This window comes from Aotus nancymaae, unplaced genomic scaffold (genome assembly GCF_030222135.1).
Source record: "Aotus nancymaae isolate 86718 unplaced genomic scaffold, 86718_ANA_hifiasm-v0.15.2.pri h1tg000008l, whole genome shotgun sequence".
NCBI lineage: Eukaryota > Metazoa > Chordata > Mammalia > Primates > Aotidae > Aotus > Aotus nancymaae.
In genome coordinates, this window is record NW_026988419.1 from 43,418,946 (window position 1) to 43,436,703 (window position 17,758).

General features: G+C 38.3%; 2 protein-coding genes across 3 annotated transcripts; both read right to left on the reverse strand.

Annotated features, from left to right (window-relative positions):
• Window positions 1-386: 386 nt before the first annotated feature.
• On the reverse strand, window positions 387-5,269 carry ASNSD1 (asparagine synthetase domain containing 1). The gene is made up of 3 exons (XM_064373253.1): window positions 3,806-5,269; window positions 3,351-3,532; window positions 387-758 (listed from the first exon to the last, which is right to left on the reverse strand). Exons 1-3 carry the CDS (start codon window positions 5,267-5,269, stop codon window positions 473-475), a joined length of 1,932 nt encoding a protein of 643 aa, XP_064229323.1. The 3' UTR covers window positions 387-472.
• ASDURF (ASNSD1 upstream open reading frame) lies at window positions 5,001-9,882 on the reverse strand. 2 transcript variants are annotated; one of them, XM_012464108.2, is made up of 4 exons: window positions 9,716-9,882; window positions 7,409-7,462; window positions 5,918-5,993; window positions 5,001-5,361 (listed from the first exon to the last, which is right to left on the reverse strand). In XM_012464108.2, the coding sequence occupies exons 1-4, from the start codon at window positions 9,803-9,805 to the stop codon at window positions 5,291-5,293; spliced, it is 291 nt and encodes a 96-aa protein (XP_012319531.2). In that variant the 5' UTR covers window positions 9,806-9,882; the 3' UTR covers window positions 5,001-5,290. The 2 variants fall into 2 exon arrangements, with proteins under 2 accessions (XP_012319531.2, XP_012319532.2); XM_012464109.2 differs by lacking the exon at window positions 7,409-7,462 and having other exon boundaries at window positions 5,276-5,361.
• Between the last annotated feature and the right edge of the window lie 7,876 nt (window positions 9,883-17,758).

A 17,758-nucleotide genomic window follows, 5' to 3' on the forward strand; every position in this document is an offset into this window, starting at 1 on the left:
GTGTGATTCTACCCCTCCCTGCAGCCTTGACTTCCTGGGCTCAAGTAATCCTCCCACCTGCCTCCCAAATAGGGAGGCACATTCTTCCATGCCCAGCTAATTTTCTGTACTTTTTTTTTTTTTTTTTTTTTTGGTAGAGATGAGGTTTCATCATGTTGTCCAGGCTAATCTCAAACTCCTGGACTCAAGAGATCCCGCTTCCTTGGCCTCCCAAACTGCAGGTATTAAAGGCTATTTAGAGACCTCACCCTAAGTCACCTTATTAGCATCAACTCAGGTGTGATCAAAAGGGGCTTGTTATGAATAACAAAAGATACTCCCTATCACTAAGGAAATCCCATGGTTTTAGGAGCTCTGTGACAAGAAAAAATGAAAATTCACCCAAATAAACTTTAAAACTACTATATTATACAACAATAAAGCAACAGAGTATTTTTACTTTTATATAAACATAGTTACATTGTGAATCACATTACAATTTAGTCTCCTTTTCAGTAGAAAGATTTTCTAAGGAAATGATTTGGAGCCGTTCACATTTATCAGATGCCTTTTCATTATTTTTTTCCATTTTTGCAACTCTTGATCCAAACTGCATGGCCCGTTTGGGCAGAAGAGCTGAGGCTGTAAGACCAAGTTCCACAGCTGCAAGGCGTAAAATTAGTTTTTCACCAATTCCTCGGGGTAAAGTCAAGTTTGCTTTTTCCCAAACTGGTAGAGAATTTAGAAAGGAGACGACGTTTTCATCCAGGAAAGGAAATCTAAAATAAACAGACAGATAATATAACCACTACATAAAAATAAAATCAACCTGTTATAATAACTTTTATAGTTTTATAGCTAAAATTTAGTCACATTAAAAGTGTTTCATAACGTATGACTAATTTTAATACATATACTACAAAATAGTCTAAGTCTCAATAAATAAATTAGGTTTATGGTGTCTGGAAATAATTTCAAATTGTTTTACAAGGTATCTTTGTGGAGGCCCTGAAAACAAGCATGATTTTTTTTTTTTTTTTTGAGACAGGGTCTCGCTCTGTTGCCCAGGTTAGAGTGCAGTGGTGAAATCTGGATCAAGATCACTGCAACCTCTGCCTCCCAGGCTCAAGCAATCCTCCTGCCTAGGCGAGCACCACCATGTCTAGCTAATCTTTGTATTTTTTTGGTGGCAATGAGGTTTTGCCATGTTGCCCAGGCTGGTCTCGGACTTCTGAACTCAAGTAACCCACCTGCTTCAGCCTCCCAAAGTGCTGGGAATACAGGTGTGAGCCACTGCACCTGGCCTACAAGCATGATCTTAGTTAACTATTCAATCTGTGTCTGACCTTTATCCCATCTAAAGAAATGACACTTTAGGGATGTGGAACGAATATAGAAGGGCTCCACAGTCCTGAACCTAAAAAACACTTACCTATGGTAAAACTTTGTTAATCAAAATTGTTTAATTATACTTAAACCAACTAAATGGTGATAAATTGGTATAACAGAACAAAATATTAGATTTTTTTCCCCCTAAATTCTGGGATGATCTACAAACAAAATATTAGATTAAAAAAAAAAAACTTTCTGCCCTTTTGCTTCTCCAATTTTTACAAAATTCTGTTCTTTTTCTGTTTAAAATACTTAACACCCTCCCTCCCATGCCTCAAAATGCAATACAGTTACACTAGTGTTTCTGTTTTATTACATCTTATTCTAGGTTAAGAGATTGGAAACGGTAAAGACATTTGTTATAGGGAATATTACATAAAAATCAATGAGTTGCAAAAGCAAATTTAACTAAAGAATCAAATCAACACACTATTGTTAATATATATGTCAAGATACATAATAAATTATTTAGATCTAGCCACTGTAATATTTGTTAGATCACAATTCTGTATTAGCTGCTTTAAACATTCTTCATATGCATTTTTATCTGAGCGTAACATACTTTCATAAGTGCCTTTACTAGACAAATTCCCTTCTCTATGACCTAGCTGAAATAAAACTAAATTTCTCCTCTTTCTTTCTCGTGTTCTTCAAAGAGAAAACAGTTTACAGACTTTGAATTACTGTATTAATTATCTCTTTATAGTGAAATCTTGAAAATTATGACAGAATAATGACATAGTAGCCAAAATTTTACATGGGCCAGGATCAGAAACTTAACAATGACAACTATGTAAAGGCAACCAAGAGTCAGTGGAAAGAGGAAAAGACTAAGGTAGAGACAAGAAACAATGAAGTCTCAGAGAGAGAGAGAGAAAGTGTAGTATGAAGCTTACTTGACTTCCTGTTCTTGGATGCTTGTACCCTTGTAATAAACTACCACTTAATAAATTAGCCTACTTGAATGGATTTTTGCTCTTTAAATGTCACATCTTCCTTTATCCTTAAGGTTTTAGAAAGTTCTATTTAAATATTGCATTTGTTCACTACCACCAGAAATAGGATACAGGTAAAAACAAACCTGAAAAGCAAGAATACATACATGAAAGTGCCTTGGTCTCTTTGAAGGTTTTAGGTAATCTGCAGTATGTGACTAAATTGTGTTCAAAAAACATGTGGCAGAGGAATATCCAGTTTAAGGACTACCTTCAAATCAGTATGGATCTATACATAAAATGTCTATAGAGACAAGGCCAGTTTCTATAACATTGAAGAAAAAAGGTTGCAGGGGTAGCTTATGCCCTTACTGGGAGGAAAGCAAACACTTAAAACTGAACAAAACCCTCTAAATACCTTCTCTTAGTATTTCACATCTCAGTTGTACTTTGACAGTCTTTTTTTTTTTTTTTTCTTTGTGGAGACAGAGTCTTGCACTATTGCCCAGGCTGAAGGGCAGTGACACAATCTCAGCTCACTGCAACCTCCACCTCTCGGGGTCAAGTCATTCTCAGCCTCCTGAGTAGCTGGAGCTATGGGCACACACCACCACACCCAAATAATTTTTTTTTATTTTTAGTAGAGGCAGGGTTTCACCATGTTGACCAGGCTGGTCTTGAACTCCTGACCTCAGGTGATCTGCCCACCTCAGCCTCCCAAAGTGCTGGTATTACAGATGTGAGCCACTATGCCTGGCCTACTTTGACAGTCTTTTTCACTGTAGTCTTAAAAACAATCATGTAATTATGTCACCTTTGAAAATTGCTGAAAAGACATTTCTTAGAGAATGAGTTTTAGAAAACAACTGCTCTCCTAGCTCTTCCCAGCTCTTTTCTGTGTTTATAATATAGAGCCAAGCTATTATTGCTGCTACTGTTACTCATCTGAATAATCTCCAAGAGAAAATAAACTTACAAGTCTCCATTTACACTCTGTTGTTTTTTATAAAAATATCATAACAGCACTCAAATGATTAGAATTACCTTGCTTCTTTTCCATGATCACCAATAACTCTGTCATCACGACCAAGATTTCTAGAAGAAATTCGACCCAGTTCCATCATTATTTCCTTATTCAATCCTTCCAGACCATGTGACTGAAAGCGAACACGATGACGAGAATAACCTGCAAGTTGCTCATCTGCACCAATTCCAGTGAGAACTACCTAAGTGGTTTAAAGAAATCCATATAAAAATGTTATCAACTACACAGTAAAGAAAATAAAAGAAAAGCTTAAAAAATTACAAACCTAAAGATAACACTTTTGGAGAAAAACCAGAAAAAGTAAAATATATCCAATTCTAAAGAAGTCATATATGTTGTGTTGTAGCTTAAATGCAACTAAAATATGCTATATTCTTACAATCAAAATACTAAATGCTTTGAGGGTCAAAAATAGGTCTCAGAAATTCTTATGAGAAGAAATACTGTGTCATACCTTTGCATTGCTCTGATACAATTTCACTCCATCCTGGGCCACTAACTGACCAATTCCTCTAGAAGCAAACCAGACTGCACAGCCAATACTATCATCCAAAACTGTATCCAACGGCCAAATTAAGTGACATATCCGAGTTCTTCTTAATTTCTGCAGTTCTTCCATAGAAACATTAACTTCAACAAAATTCCAAATTCGGGAAGGGCTAACAGCTTGTAGTTCCTTTAGTCCTGCTCTTCCTGTGATTCGATCTGGCACATTGACATGTTTATCAGGACTGCCATCAGCAGCAGCAGCAACATCTTTAGAGGATTCTTTAGAAGGTATTTCACATTTATTTTTCTGTTTATTCTTTTCTTTGTTAAAGCTAGTCGGCATGGTCTTTTCTTCAGCTATGAAAGCTACATTAAGAAGATCAATTGGTTCATTTAAAGGAATATGACGGTCAGCAAGGGTTGCAATAACCATGGAATCAATGCCCCCAGAAAACAGAATGGCAACATTTGCTTTCCTATCACACGTTTTCAAAACTTCATTTGCTGTCAGGTTTTCATCCCTAGGTAAACACATGACACGTTTCTTGACTGCGATACTCAGGACATCAATGAACTGCTGAATTATTTCCTTCATGTGTACATCGGTAAGAAAGACTTGAAGTGTCTCTCTCGTAAGTGGCACATTGGAAGTATTACTGCAGTGAGTATCCAATTCAGTTTTTGGCAACATCATATTTAAAGGAACAACCGGTTTTTCAAGATATAGTTTGGCTTCATTTGCTACCACTGATACAAATGCTGGTAAGTCTGCTGAAATTTGACTCAGGCTATTAACATTTCCTTCAATAATATTCTCCCTAGAAATATATTTCCAAGGATACAGTTGTAAAATAATGCATCTGGAAATGGCAGTAGACTTAAGATCAATTCTGAAAAGTCCAGATGCTGGAACTTCTTGCCACTGATTTGTCTCTCCAGATGTTTGGGTGCCAACTGAAGAGAGGCAGAAACTCTTGCCCAAATTACTAAAATGCCAAAGCAAGCTACGGCGACCAAAAAAATCCCTACCAAACCATAAATAATGACTAGATGCTTGATAGTATATAAATGACCAGGGACCTTGCACTTCTGAGAAGAGTGACAAAATCTCAGATTCATTCTTACAGGAGGTAAGATAATTAAACATAATTTGAGTGTCATTCTCTTCAACTTCAACCTTTATTCCACTAAAAACTTCTCCATTCCATAGAAACACATTGCCTCTTTCATCTTCCACAGGCTGGATAGTCAAAACACCCCTCAAGTGGAGGACATGACCAGAAAATAAACACTGATAGTTAACATCAGACTTCAACAATTGTTTACTACTATTGGGTCCCCGCTGTTTAAGATTATACAGTAAGTCCTCTTTTAAATCTTGACTGAAATGCTCAGCAGAAAAGTTTACAGAACAACAAATGCCACACATTGCTATGTGAAATCAGGTTGACTATTTCTTGATTTTGGTCTTCTCTAAGTTTTCTATTTCTTGGTATTCTTTTTTCAGTTCATCTAATATATCTGTTGCAGGGAAGGAGAATAAATATTAAATAAAATAAAAATTTTTGAACTTTTACCTAGTAATTCATAGGGCAATACAAGTTTGTTTACCAAAATCAAATCACATAAACACACGCACTGTGCCAGTGCCAATAATAAGTAACAACAGGCTACTAATAAAAAATATATTTATCTTTTAGAAAAATAGCTTCTGTTTGCTGAGTGCTCATTTTGGCCCAAGCACTTGGCTAAGCACTTTATATATAGCATTTTATTTAGATCCCACAATACCTTGGAGGCTTAAAGTATTTCACATGAAGTCACAAACATAGAAGATGGTAATAGTCTGTCATACTTAGACCTGTTTGAGACTCTAAAGCACATGCTAATAACTATTGCTTTCTAACACATATTATGATACATATATTTTTAAAACTGTTGACTCATCTTTGAAGGCTAACTCGAAGAAAACCAAATTGCTGCATTATTCTTTAGATATATATTTTAACATTCAGATGAGTATAATTTAGGCACCCCTCCCAAACCCCACCCCCCCGCCCGCCAAAAAAAAACTTACTTTTACTCTCAGACAGCATTTCTGTTCGGTCTGCAAGAAAGAATATATTGCTGTTCTGTTGTTGCCTATACACTTTCTGCAAAACATAATTTAGGCTAATATCAAGTTTTGATCTAAAAAGTAGATGTTAAAATCCTTAACCCTATTATCACTAATTCTTGAACGTCAGTAACATATATTCAGCACAATACTTTAGCAAATACAGATAAACAAAAAGACAAGTCACCCATCACCCTAACATCAGAAATTGCTACTACTGAAATGAAACTATTTTCTCTCCACATACCATTTTAACAGAAAAGGTTCTTACTATGCCTGCAGATTTGTGCTTTTATCAATGAGCAATACATTGAGAACATTTTTTCTTAAGTGTTCTTTTACAGGAACACTAAAATGCCAAAACAAGCTATGGCAACCAAATTATACTTCCTGCTATATAGGTATAACATATGACAGTTTATTTGCTCAGCTTTCAAATACTAGACATTTAAGGTGTTACCAACTCTTTACTACTGTAAATCAATGTTGTGATGAATATCTTCGTAATCAAATCTTTGTGCACTCCCGTGATTCTCTCCAAAGTATCAATTACTACAAATGGAACTGCTGAGTCAAAGTGTTTAGTTTTGAGTTGTTGAGATTTTCTGCCAATTTGGCCTCTAGAGAAAGTTTGTATTAATTGTGCCTGGACTTTTTTTTTTTTTTGAGATGGAGTCCTGCTCTGTCACCTACGCTGGAGTGCAGTAGCGTGATCTTGGCTCATGGCAACCGCTGCCTCCCAGGTTCAAGCGATTCTTGTGCCTCGGCCTCCTAAGTAGCTGGGATTACAGAGATGTGCCCAGCTAATTTTTGTATGTGCCTCAACTTCTAATATTCCATAAGTGACAATATGAGAAATATCTCACCTGCCAGTTATTAAATAATCTTTAAAATGCTTTTAAGAGCTCAAACTCATTTCTTCTTGAACTTTAAAATGTAATTTGACACTATAATTATATACAAAGCAGTAGCTTGCTTGTTTATATTAATGGAAATGACATTAAATAACCATTTACACATTTTGAAACATCTATGTAAAAATTTTTTAGAGGGAGGGGAAGCAATGTACCCTTTTTTGTTCATTAATTATCCACATTCATTTAAAAGTTTCTTCTCATCTCAATACAAAGTTCATGTATATCAAAAGAAAACACCAAATTCAAGTATAAAATAAACATCATTAGTGATTACAGCTCCAAGATACCAAAGTACAACTAGAATCATTTGTTGCAAAGGCAATGTGAATGGCATATGATAGAAAAAAGACATCTTCAACCATGAGATCTATCCATTTAAAAAAAGAATCTAGGCACTTGCAATTTAACTAAAAAGATGCTGAAATACTATAAATTTTATTAAAGTATGATTATATCTTATATATAATTCTTATAATTTTAACATATAGTTAAATAAACCTCCCATATATTATTCAGAATTCCTATAATAACTCACCCTATTCTTCTTAAGGTTAGAAAGTTCATCCACAACAATTTTTTGTTCTTTAATCTATTGAAATAATGAAAAAAAAAAAACAAAACTCCTTAAGTTAGATGTTTTCAAAGTATGCTTAATGAGAATCCCTTATGGGGTTGTTTTAAAATTAAAGATGGGATAAGGGGCTATGATGTACTGATTTTCCAAACGAGCAGTTCATGAATATACAGATTATTTTCAACAGCAGTCTGTGTAGGGGTACAGTTTGGGAAAAGCTGGAGGAGAAAAAACAGTGATTACATTTGCAAAATGTTAGCTAAACCATTACGTCCAGATAGGGGATTTGGTGTTGGTATCCAGCAATCACGCCAAGGACTACAGTTACTAAATGACGTTTATACCTTTATTAAAAATATATGATATACACCAAAAGCTGTTTCAGTCTTTCAATTAAGATGTAATTTAGATTTTTTTTTAAAAAAAAGGCAAATAGAATGAGAGGTGGGTTACTTTTTTCAACATTTTCATGACTTTGTGTACTAAGTGGTGTAGTCAAACATTCAAATCAAGCAATGCCCTATTTGGGGACAGTAAGACCTATCACGTTCCATCTTTGTATTTTTCCCTCTTTTTATCTCAATGATTAGCATAGAGCTGGCACTGTTGAACTAGGCTTCTTCTGTTTTTGTGAAACAGGGTCTTGCTCTTTCGCCCAAGCTGGAATGCAGTGGCGCCATCAAGGCCCAGTGCAGCCTTGACCTTCCTGAGCTCAGGTGATTCTCCCACCTTAACCTCCTAGAGTAGCTGGGACTACAGGCCTGGGCATCTGTTCTGGCTGTGGCTTTAATTATTTGTAGGTGAGGGCTCAACTAAGTGAAAACTAAGTTTCTTTTTAACTCTTTATTTTGTGAACATGACTCACTACATAGTGTCGCAAGTGCCTCTAAAAGCAGCTTTTACAATATTTGTGCTACCTCACGCGCCTCAGGGATCTGTATCCATCAGTACGCATAAGTGGCTTGTTATGGTGTAATCAGAATGGGCTGTATGTCTTTTGAAAATTCAGCCCCCATCCCCATGAGTGTGCACCTTTCGGTCTCCGCATTGGCAGAGCTGCAGTAATGAGGCTGAATTCCAAGACCGAATTTGTAAACATTCTTTGAGACTTACATTTGTACAGGGCTTTCCCATTTTAGGAATGACAGGTGTTACATTTCACTTTACTTCAAAGAAGGTAACCGATACAGAAAGATTAAAGAGACTTGCCCAAGATGTCACTGTAAGTTTGGGACAGAACCAAAGTAGAATCTAGGACGTGTAATACCTGAAGGGCTATAACCCTCCCCACCCCCGTTTATCTTTTTTTTTTTAAACACTTTTTGGGTGACAGGTACACCAAAATCTAAGAAATCACCACTAAGTAACGTATCCTTGTAACCAAAAACCACCTATTCCCTAAAAACTATTGGGGAAAAAATCTCCTCAGGAGATTTCTAATATGCAATAAAATTTGAACCAAAAAAAGTGCTGACCTATTATATTGCAGGGGGCAGTTACTCCTCAAACTTGTCAATAAAGATGTATTTTCTAAAGAGTAATATATATATTTTTAAATTGTACTTTAGGTTCTGGGGTACATGTGCAGATCATGCAGGATTGTTACATAGTTACATACATGGCAAAGTAGTTTGCTGCCTCCATTCCCCAACAACTATATCTGGCATTTCTCCCCACTTTATCCCTCCTCACCACCCACCCCCATTTATCTTTAAAGGTTTTGTCTGTTTGTGGCAGTTAAGGTTTATATTATATTGGCTTCCTCTTTTGCGGCGGGGGTGGCGGGGAGGTCCCGACGGCAAATGACGGTGGCTTATTTGGGATGCTGAGAGTGTTGACGGTGATAAAGGGACATATTTGAGATGACCCTCACAGGTAGAACTGATAAGCCTCCGTGAGGGGAGTCAAGGATGGACCCCGGGTGGCTGGCACGGGTAACTGGATGGAGAATATCTGCGATGGAACAGATGTGGGGTGGGCGGTATTTCCAAAAGTTCAAAAAGACTAGGGAGGACAACCTTGAACCAAAACTCCGCCCCACTGCCACCGGAGGGTCCAATCTCGGGACAAATTTCAAGATCTCCTTTATCGCAACTGTTTTCAGAAAATAACTAACCGTGGTTGTCAAGTGCTAAGAACAAAAAGAGCAAAGTAGCAGGGGAAAGCCGAGGCCCGGGCAGGCCCCAAGCTGCCCCCAGCGGACCAACTTCAGGGTCCAGTGGCGCCCGGTCCCGAGTTCAGGAGCCTTTCGTCGCGTCTCACCCTCACCTTGCTGCTAAGATCCTCTTTGTGTGGGGTCGAATTGTCGGTGGGGATCAGCACAGAGCTGTCTTCTGGGGGCGTCCCTCGGTTGGGCATTTCCACCCAGCACCAGACAGGCGGGATGCTCAGCGCTGCAGGAGCCTATAGGAGCAGCCAAGGCGCATGCGCGCTTCCAGCCGCGCGCACCCTTTTCCCGCGAGTGTTAACAATAGAGTCTGCGCGCTCACTTAAACGCATGCGCAGGCCGGGTCTGGCCTGGGGAGCAGTTTTGCGCCTGCGCATGGCTGCTCAGGGCGCGCGTCAACCATCCGGTTGCAAAATCTGATGTTCCTGTACTGCCCTCTAGTGGTTGGGATGCAGAAACGCTCAGGTGATTTCTTCACGACCTCTTATCCAGTATATTACGAGTTATGTGCGCCCTCCAGTGGTAAATATAAAGAATAGTCGTGCAATAGAAGTAGCACTTTAAATACATTATTTATTATCTACGGAAAGATGAAGCTGAGGAACAGATTTAAGAGATACTATGTTGGCAACAGAACTGTACAAACTTGGTAAAGTTTTGGTTAACTCGTGGTTAGGGTTGCCGGATAAAATGCAGCATGAATTTCAGATGAATTAATAGTTTTTTAGTACATCTATGTCCCATGCAATGTTTGCAATATCTCATTTCTGTGGAAAAAATGACTAAAACTTGGAAATAGGCAAAAGAGATTTACTGGTTTTTTTTTTTTTTCAGTGCTGCTGTGGACCTTATTATATTGACTGGGCTGTTTTACAATTCTGTAGGGACAAAGGTTAACTTTGGTAGGAATTTTGGTCTGGTAGGGATGCAAATAATTTTTTTTGGTGTACCAGATACCAACACAGGTTATGATTTATTGTTCTGTAACACATTAGTCAGTGTTGTATCTAACTTGACAATTCTATCTTATTTCTTTATTGATATACACCTAGCTTCTCTAATATTCTGTACTGGTTTTAAAGTCTTATCAGTTCCCTCATTAACTAATTAGTTGAATAAAACTTTGACATATATTCATTTTATGTTCACATTAGAGACATGATTTTATATTTTTGAGCATTACACTATAATATTGGAAATCTTAAGATTCCACAGAGATGCCCAAGTGGACTTATGTGATGAATCAAACTGTCTGGCCAAAGAAATGTATACATCACAGATTGTTCAAACTGAGGCATGTTTTTTATTTGCTCTTAGAGAAATACCAAGTGGTTATATATACTTTTTTCCTTTTTATTGATTTTTTAAAATTTTGTTTTTGTTTCTGATTTGTACATTCCCGATTCGTTATTCAGGTATAACTTATACATTACAGATACATTGATAGCAGCAATGATTGGGAGTTTGGTTTTGTGGTCTAACTATTTGGTGATATCTGTTGGATGATGGACGTCTAGTCTCCATTGGTAGAGAGGTAGATAGGTGCAGTGGCCCAAACCTGTAATCTCAGCCACTCGGGGCTGACGTGGGAGGATTGCTTGAGGCCAGAGGTTCAAATAAATAAATAAATAAATAAAGAGAAGTGATAAAGAAGCCAGTTTGTAAGTCTTTTTGTTTATCATTTGTGAGCTCAAATTAATTAATTACTTTTGTGTCCACTGAGAGGGAAGGAGGACAGCTATTTGAGATGTGGGCTGGTGAGGTTTTGTTTTGTCTGTTTTTGCTGTTTTTGAGATGGAGTCTTGCTTTGTTACTCAGGCTGGAGTGCAGTGCTGAGATCTCGGCTCACTGCAACCTCTGCCTCCCGGGTTCAAGCTATTCTTCTGTCTCAGTCTCCTGAGTAGCTGAGAATACAGGCGCATGCCCCCACGCCTGGCTAATTTCTGTATTTTTAGTAGAGACAGGGTTTCGCCATGTTGGTCAGACTGGTCTTGAACTCCTGACCTGGTGAACTGCCTGCCTCAGCCTCCCAAAGTGCTGGATCACAGGTGTGAGTCACCACACCCGGCCTGTTTTAACACAAAGGCAGCTCAAGCAGAAGTGCTGGTGAATTTTTGTGGTTTTGTGTTTACTTTTGACCTGAGATTGAAGTTGTAAAACAGAAGCAATAACCTCTCTGTGTCGTGTGTCTATAATTTAGAACAGGCTTTATGTCTCACTGTGTGAATGTAAACTATTTTCCTACTTCTGAGGTGTGTTAATAAATTCTACTCTAATGTCTCTAGTTAGAGGGCCTCTGTTCTGACTAGTTTATAGAGATAAATAGGCACTGGTATAATCCCAATATTTTTTAAAGCCTAGAATTTCCAATACTTTAAATGTGCTAGATTTTTAAGAAAAAAAAGATTTTACAAAACTGCTAGCTTAGAAACGTTTTAGGAATCCAAGTTTAGGAAAAAGAGAATTCTAAAGTGAAGTATCACTTCACTTGCTGTTGTTGTTCTGAGACAGAGTTTTTCTCTGTTGCCCCGGCTGGAGTGCAGTGAATGTTGCGATCTCGGCTCACTGCAACCTCTCTGCCTTCTGTGCTTAAGCGATTCTCCTGCCTCAGCCTCCCGAGTACCGGGATTACAAGTTTGTGTCACCGTGCCCAGCTAATTTTCGTATTTTTAGTAGAGATGGAGGTTTCACCATGTTGGCCAGGCTGATCTCAAACTCCTGGCTTCAAGCTGTCTGCCCACCTCAGCCTTCCAAAGTGCTGGGATTCCTGGTGTGCGCTGCCAGCCCTGGCTTCCACTTTGTTTAGAGGTAATAGTGAGGCTTATCTGTAAAGCTGAAGAGACTGAGCATTCCAGCATATTGGTCTTTGTACCCCAACTTCTATTGTAGTGTCTGGCAGAGTGGAAGCTCTGGTTAAAGTTGGGACTGGTTCTGACTCACAATCCTGTCCATACTGAGTAGCCGGAAACACCCGACACCGCTGATTGGTCTATAGCTGCTCACCCCGTTTTGGGAAGTGGGCTGTTGCTTATGGCTCTGCCAGGTTCTGACGTTTTTGTTTATTCACAGCAGGGGCTGCCCAAGACAACATAGTACTCAGCAAAGTGGTGATAATCATTTTAATATTATGTTACACTGTCTTAAAATGCTTTCACACTTTATCTTATTTTTGGAATATTTACCTATTTGCTTCTATTTCCGCCCTCAGCTGCTCTAACTCCTGCATTGCTTGAAGTCAGCTTTAGGGTTAGCTGGTACCAGGTGTCGTGTCTAACTGGCTCAGGACTGCCCATCTGCAGCCCACCGTACAGCTAGAAGCTGTGTCTTCTCTTCCAGTGAGTCTCAGCAGAGCTAGGGGTTTCCCTAGCGGATGCTTTTAAAAATGTGTGGAGGTACTGTTGGTTGTCACAGGGATTGGATGGTTCTGTCAACTCTGATGTGTAGGACAAACTGGGAGCCATTCGAAAGGAGACAGACTCAACTACAGACTCTTCTAGGAAGCGTAGACTAGCAGACCAAAGGGAAGTCTCAGCAAGCAGACAGTACTGGGAATTGCAGGGGTGGGGAGGGGGAAGTAAGGTAGGCTGTAAGACCAAGGGGTGAAGTCAAGGCAGAGGTAATATCACAGTCTAAATAGGTGATCTGTAGCAAGAATTCTGTCAGAAGGGGACAGGGCCTGAGATACTGGACTGCTGTTCTCCAGCAGGGCTCTAGGATCTGGGAGAGGAACTACCGGATCCTTATCGGAAACTCTTTGTGGGGAGAATGAGGGGAGAACGCTTTGTTGTCCTAACAAGGCACACCAGGCTGGTCCCGAGGGAAATGGCAGTCTCCAAGAACTGGTGTAGAGATGAGTAAATCCTTTTTACTTGCGATAAGGCTGGTTCTCAAGCTTTGCGTCAAAGCTGTGGAATGTGGACATCAGGCCTCCCTGACTCTTGCCGCCAACTTCGCTTTGGGGTTTTGTGCAGGGCAGAAAGTTAGGATGTGGCGAGTGAGGCAGGGTGCAAAGTTTGAAGATGCACCGACTCTCAGAGTCCTGCAGTAAGTGCCTCTTCAGATTTTCCGCCCCAGGCGCCTCACGTGCCTCATCTCAGTCACAGCTCTGCTCTCCTGCCAGTTGGATTTAAAGATTTCATTGTTGGTAGTTCTGTTTTACAACCTAGAGGTCAGTGTGGCTTGTGAATGACACCAGTGAAAGATGCTTTATATACCGCCCGTGCCTGTTGTATCTTTACATGTCAGACAGCTGTAAAGCAGGTTAATCAAAATTATCTTGGCTTCTTCTAGAACTCTTCCATGTGGGCGCCACTGTCCACCTCTTTCCCAAACACTGAGGACATGCTCGAAATATTTTGGTCTACATTATTGAAGAAACAAAATTAAATGTAATCGTCTATTATTTAGGTCACAGTACGTGGCTGGTCCCTTTAAATAAAATAGTTGTGAAATGTTTACTATCCGAGGAGTTGCAAATAATGATGAGGGATTTATTGTTACTGAATTTGAATTGAGATGCTTTACAAAACATAAGTATTTCCACCTGAGTGAAGCAATAGAGACAAAACCTAAGTGACATATTAGCAATAATTGTTTATGTATTCAGATGATGTATTTCTTCACACAATGCCTTCACTATAGTGCAGAGCTCTTCATAGCTGAGGTGTTTTTACCTTACTTCTGATCGTTAGCAATAATGAAGTTTTACAAAATGATTAATTGATGTCTGTTTATGATCACAAGTAACTGTGTGTTGGGGTCTTAACAATTAGAAAAATGCTACTTCTGTTACGATAGTGAAAGAAGCAAGTTAGCTCCATTCACCTGTGTTTGCTTGTAGGTTCAGTTGTTTTTGTTGTAAAACCACTGCTATGCCATGGTTGTTGGCTTGTCCCAGTAAAACAGAACAAAACGGCCGGGCGCGGTGGCTCAAGCCTGTAATCCCAGCACTTTGGGAGGCCGAGGCGGGTGGATCACGAGGTCAAGGGATCGAGACCATCCTGGTCAACATGGTGAAACCCCGTCTCTACTAATACAAAAAATTAGCTGGGCATGGTGGCTCGTGCCTGTAATCCCAGCTACCCAGGAGGCTGAGGCAGGAGAATTGCCTGAACCCAGGAGGTGGAGGTTGCAGTGAGCCGAGATCGCGCCATTGCACTCCAGCCTGGGTAACGAGCGAAACTCCGTCTCAAAAAAAAAAAAAAAAAAAAAAAAAACAGAACAAAACAACACATGTTTGTGTATCTGCGTTTCTGATTATTTTCTAATGGAAGTTGAGATTTAAATTCTTAAAGCCATACTTCCTGCTGGTTTAGTGTTATAATCATAGGTGTGGCTGCCACTGTGATTGAAACCTCTTGAAAGAAAGGTCACAGGAGGGCTTTTGCAGAAGGAGGAATGTATAAAGGGAGCAGGGGGAGGGGAGGAAGTGAAAGGGTAGGAGGGAAGTTGAGCATTTAGAACTTGGCAGACTGTTTTGTTCCAAGAACCAGAAAATATTATTGTACCACTAGTACTGTTATTTGAACTAGTTATGATTTTGGAGTCAAGTTAGTGAAGACAAAACACAAGTAGGTAGAGTACCCTGTGAATTCAAATCAATAACTGGTTCGGTTTGTTTTTTTTTCCCACAAGATACATGGTTTAAAGAATCTAGTGAAACTAGAGAAAACTTAGTTACCCAGGTTTGAACATTTTTACCACAAGACTCACAAGACCCTGGACCATTTTTTTCCCATTTATTCCATTCAAGAATTCTGTCATTTCATTCATAAATTTTACTTTCTTGAAGGTCGTAAAATATTTTATGAATTTTCTAAGCATTTCCTAAACCAGACTATTATATCCCTTGTTATATACAAGGAAGGTTACCTATTAGAGGAAGAACCAGAAAGGAATCCATAGGAAAGGGATACTCTTGCTGGGAATTAAATCCACCTGAACCCAGCTATCTGAAGTCAGTATAATCTTTGTTGCTATTGTTGTTTTTGTTTGTTTGTTTGTTTGCTTGGGCTGTTTTTTTTTTTTTAGATGGAGTCTTCCTGCATTGCCCAGGCTGGATGGAGTACAGTGGCAGAATCTCAGCTCACTGCAACCTCCACCTCCCAGGTTCAAGCAATTCTCCTGCCTCAGCCTCCTGAGTAGCTGAGATTACAGGCAAGTGCCACCACGCTCGGCTAATTTTTTGTATTTTTAATAGAGACGAGGTTTTGCCATATTGTCCAGGCTTGTCTTGAACTCCTGACCTCAAGTGATCTGTCTGCTTTGGCCTCCTAAAGTGCTGGAATTATAGGTGTGAGCCACCTCGTCTGGCCCAGTATTATCTTTTATAGCCTTTTTTGGAGTGATAAGCTCTCTTACAGTGATAAGGGTTTCTGAACTCTACACTATCTCATTTTTTACTTTACGGTTTATGCTTTGCTGTTTTTAATTCTAAAATTATAATTTCTAATAAAAATACTCATAAAAAGTTAACTTAATCCTTATTGATAAACAAAAACAAAATGCAACAGTATCAACAATTCTATAATATCCCTTTGATCCCTCTTCAAAGTGGAAGTTATTCCATACCCTAGAAGAAGTACATTCTAGTCTAAAAATGTGAAATTATAACTTCTAAATCCAAGATAGCCCTAATTCATTGTGTAACTTTGAGCAAGTTCCAGAAACTCTGTGCCTCCATTTTCTTTTCTGTAAAATAAGCCTAATCATTAGTACCTTACCTGAATTATAAGAGTGACATGAAGCTTCCTAAAGGATTACTTAAACATAGCTGGGATGAAAGAAGAAACACAAACTAATATTGCAACTCCCTTGGATACAGAATACTCAAAACAAAAGTTATTAAACTTCTCTTCTATAATTGAGGACTCAGGTCATCTCTAAGAACACAGTCTTAAATGTTGCCTAGAAAGGCTTCTTTTCCCCCAAGTGCTTTAGGTATAAAAGAGTAGCTCTCAAAATCCAGTCTGTAGTTGAAGTTCCCCATTAGATTCATAAGCTTCATCTCCTGAAGTTCTAGATTTCCAGGAGACTTGTATTTTGTAGTAAGTCCTGCAACTGATTGTGAGGAGGCATGTAGTCATTCAACCACATTTTGAAAAGCATTGCTCTGGTTTGCACCTAAGCTTTAGATTAGTTTAGTGTTTTTTTTTTTCTTAGTGGACATTTAGCCTCCTCATTTAAAAATGTTTTTATTATGAAAATTTTCAAACATATACAAAGACCAGAAAGAGGATAATGAACCTCTGTGTTCCCGTTACTAAGCTTCAATAATTATAGACTCCTGGCCTCATGTTTCATGTATCTCTCCACCCACTCATCTTCCCCCATCATTAGCTTGAAGCAAACCCCAGACTTTATATCATTTTGTACATGAGTCATTCATTGTGAATCTTAAAAAATGACTCATTTAAAACACATAAGTTATCACAGGTAAATAATTAAGAATTAAGTAATTCTTTAATATAATCAAATGTCCAAATAGTGTTCTGAAAATACTTTAAATTTTCAATTGTAGGTCAGGCCTAATTAATAATTTATGGTTTTATCTCTATGAAACACTGTGCATTCATTGTAATAAACATAAGATATCTAGACACATAGAATGGTATGGCCATATAAAATAATGTTGGGTAAAACTATTATAATTATGTGAAAATTATTTATTTTAAGGGATAAAAGTGGCAAATGTCACAGAAAAGTTTAAAAAGTTGTTTAGGTGAAAGCATATAACAGCTAGAAATTATATTAGTTTTGATGATTGCTCATTTGGTTTTAAATATTGAATCGAATGTACCTTCTTTAACTGTAGGTAAACTATTTTATATTTATATCATGTTATAATACTGTTTTAAAGAGATGAATTGTGGGATTAGAAAACTTTAGTGTTTTGGTAGAAGCAGCCTATAATGACCTTGGAAATGAAAATAATAATACTAATAAAAACAGCTACTTGTAAAACACTTTTCAGTTTACAACCATTTTAATATGTGTCATTTCATTTAATGTTCAGCAATCCTGTGAGATGGGTATTCTTTTGCTTATTTTATAGATGAGGAATCTGTAGCTCAAAGAAATTAATGACTTATTTAAGTCCACACTGCAAGGGAGTATGGGGCTAAGTCTTTAATTTTCTCAAAGAA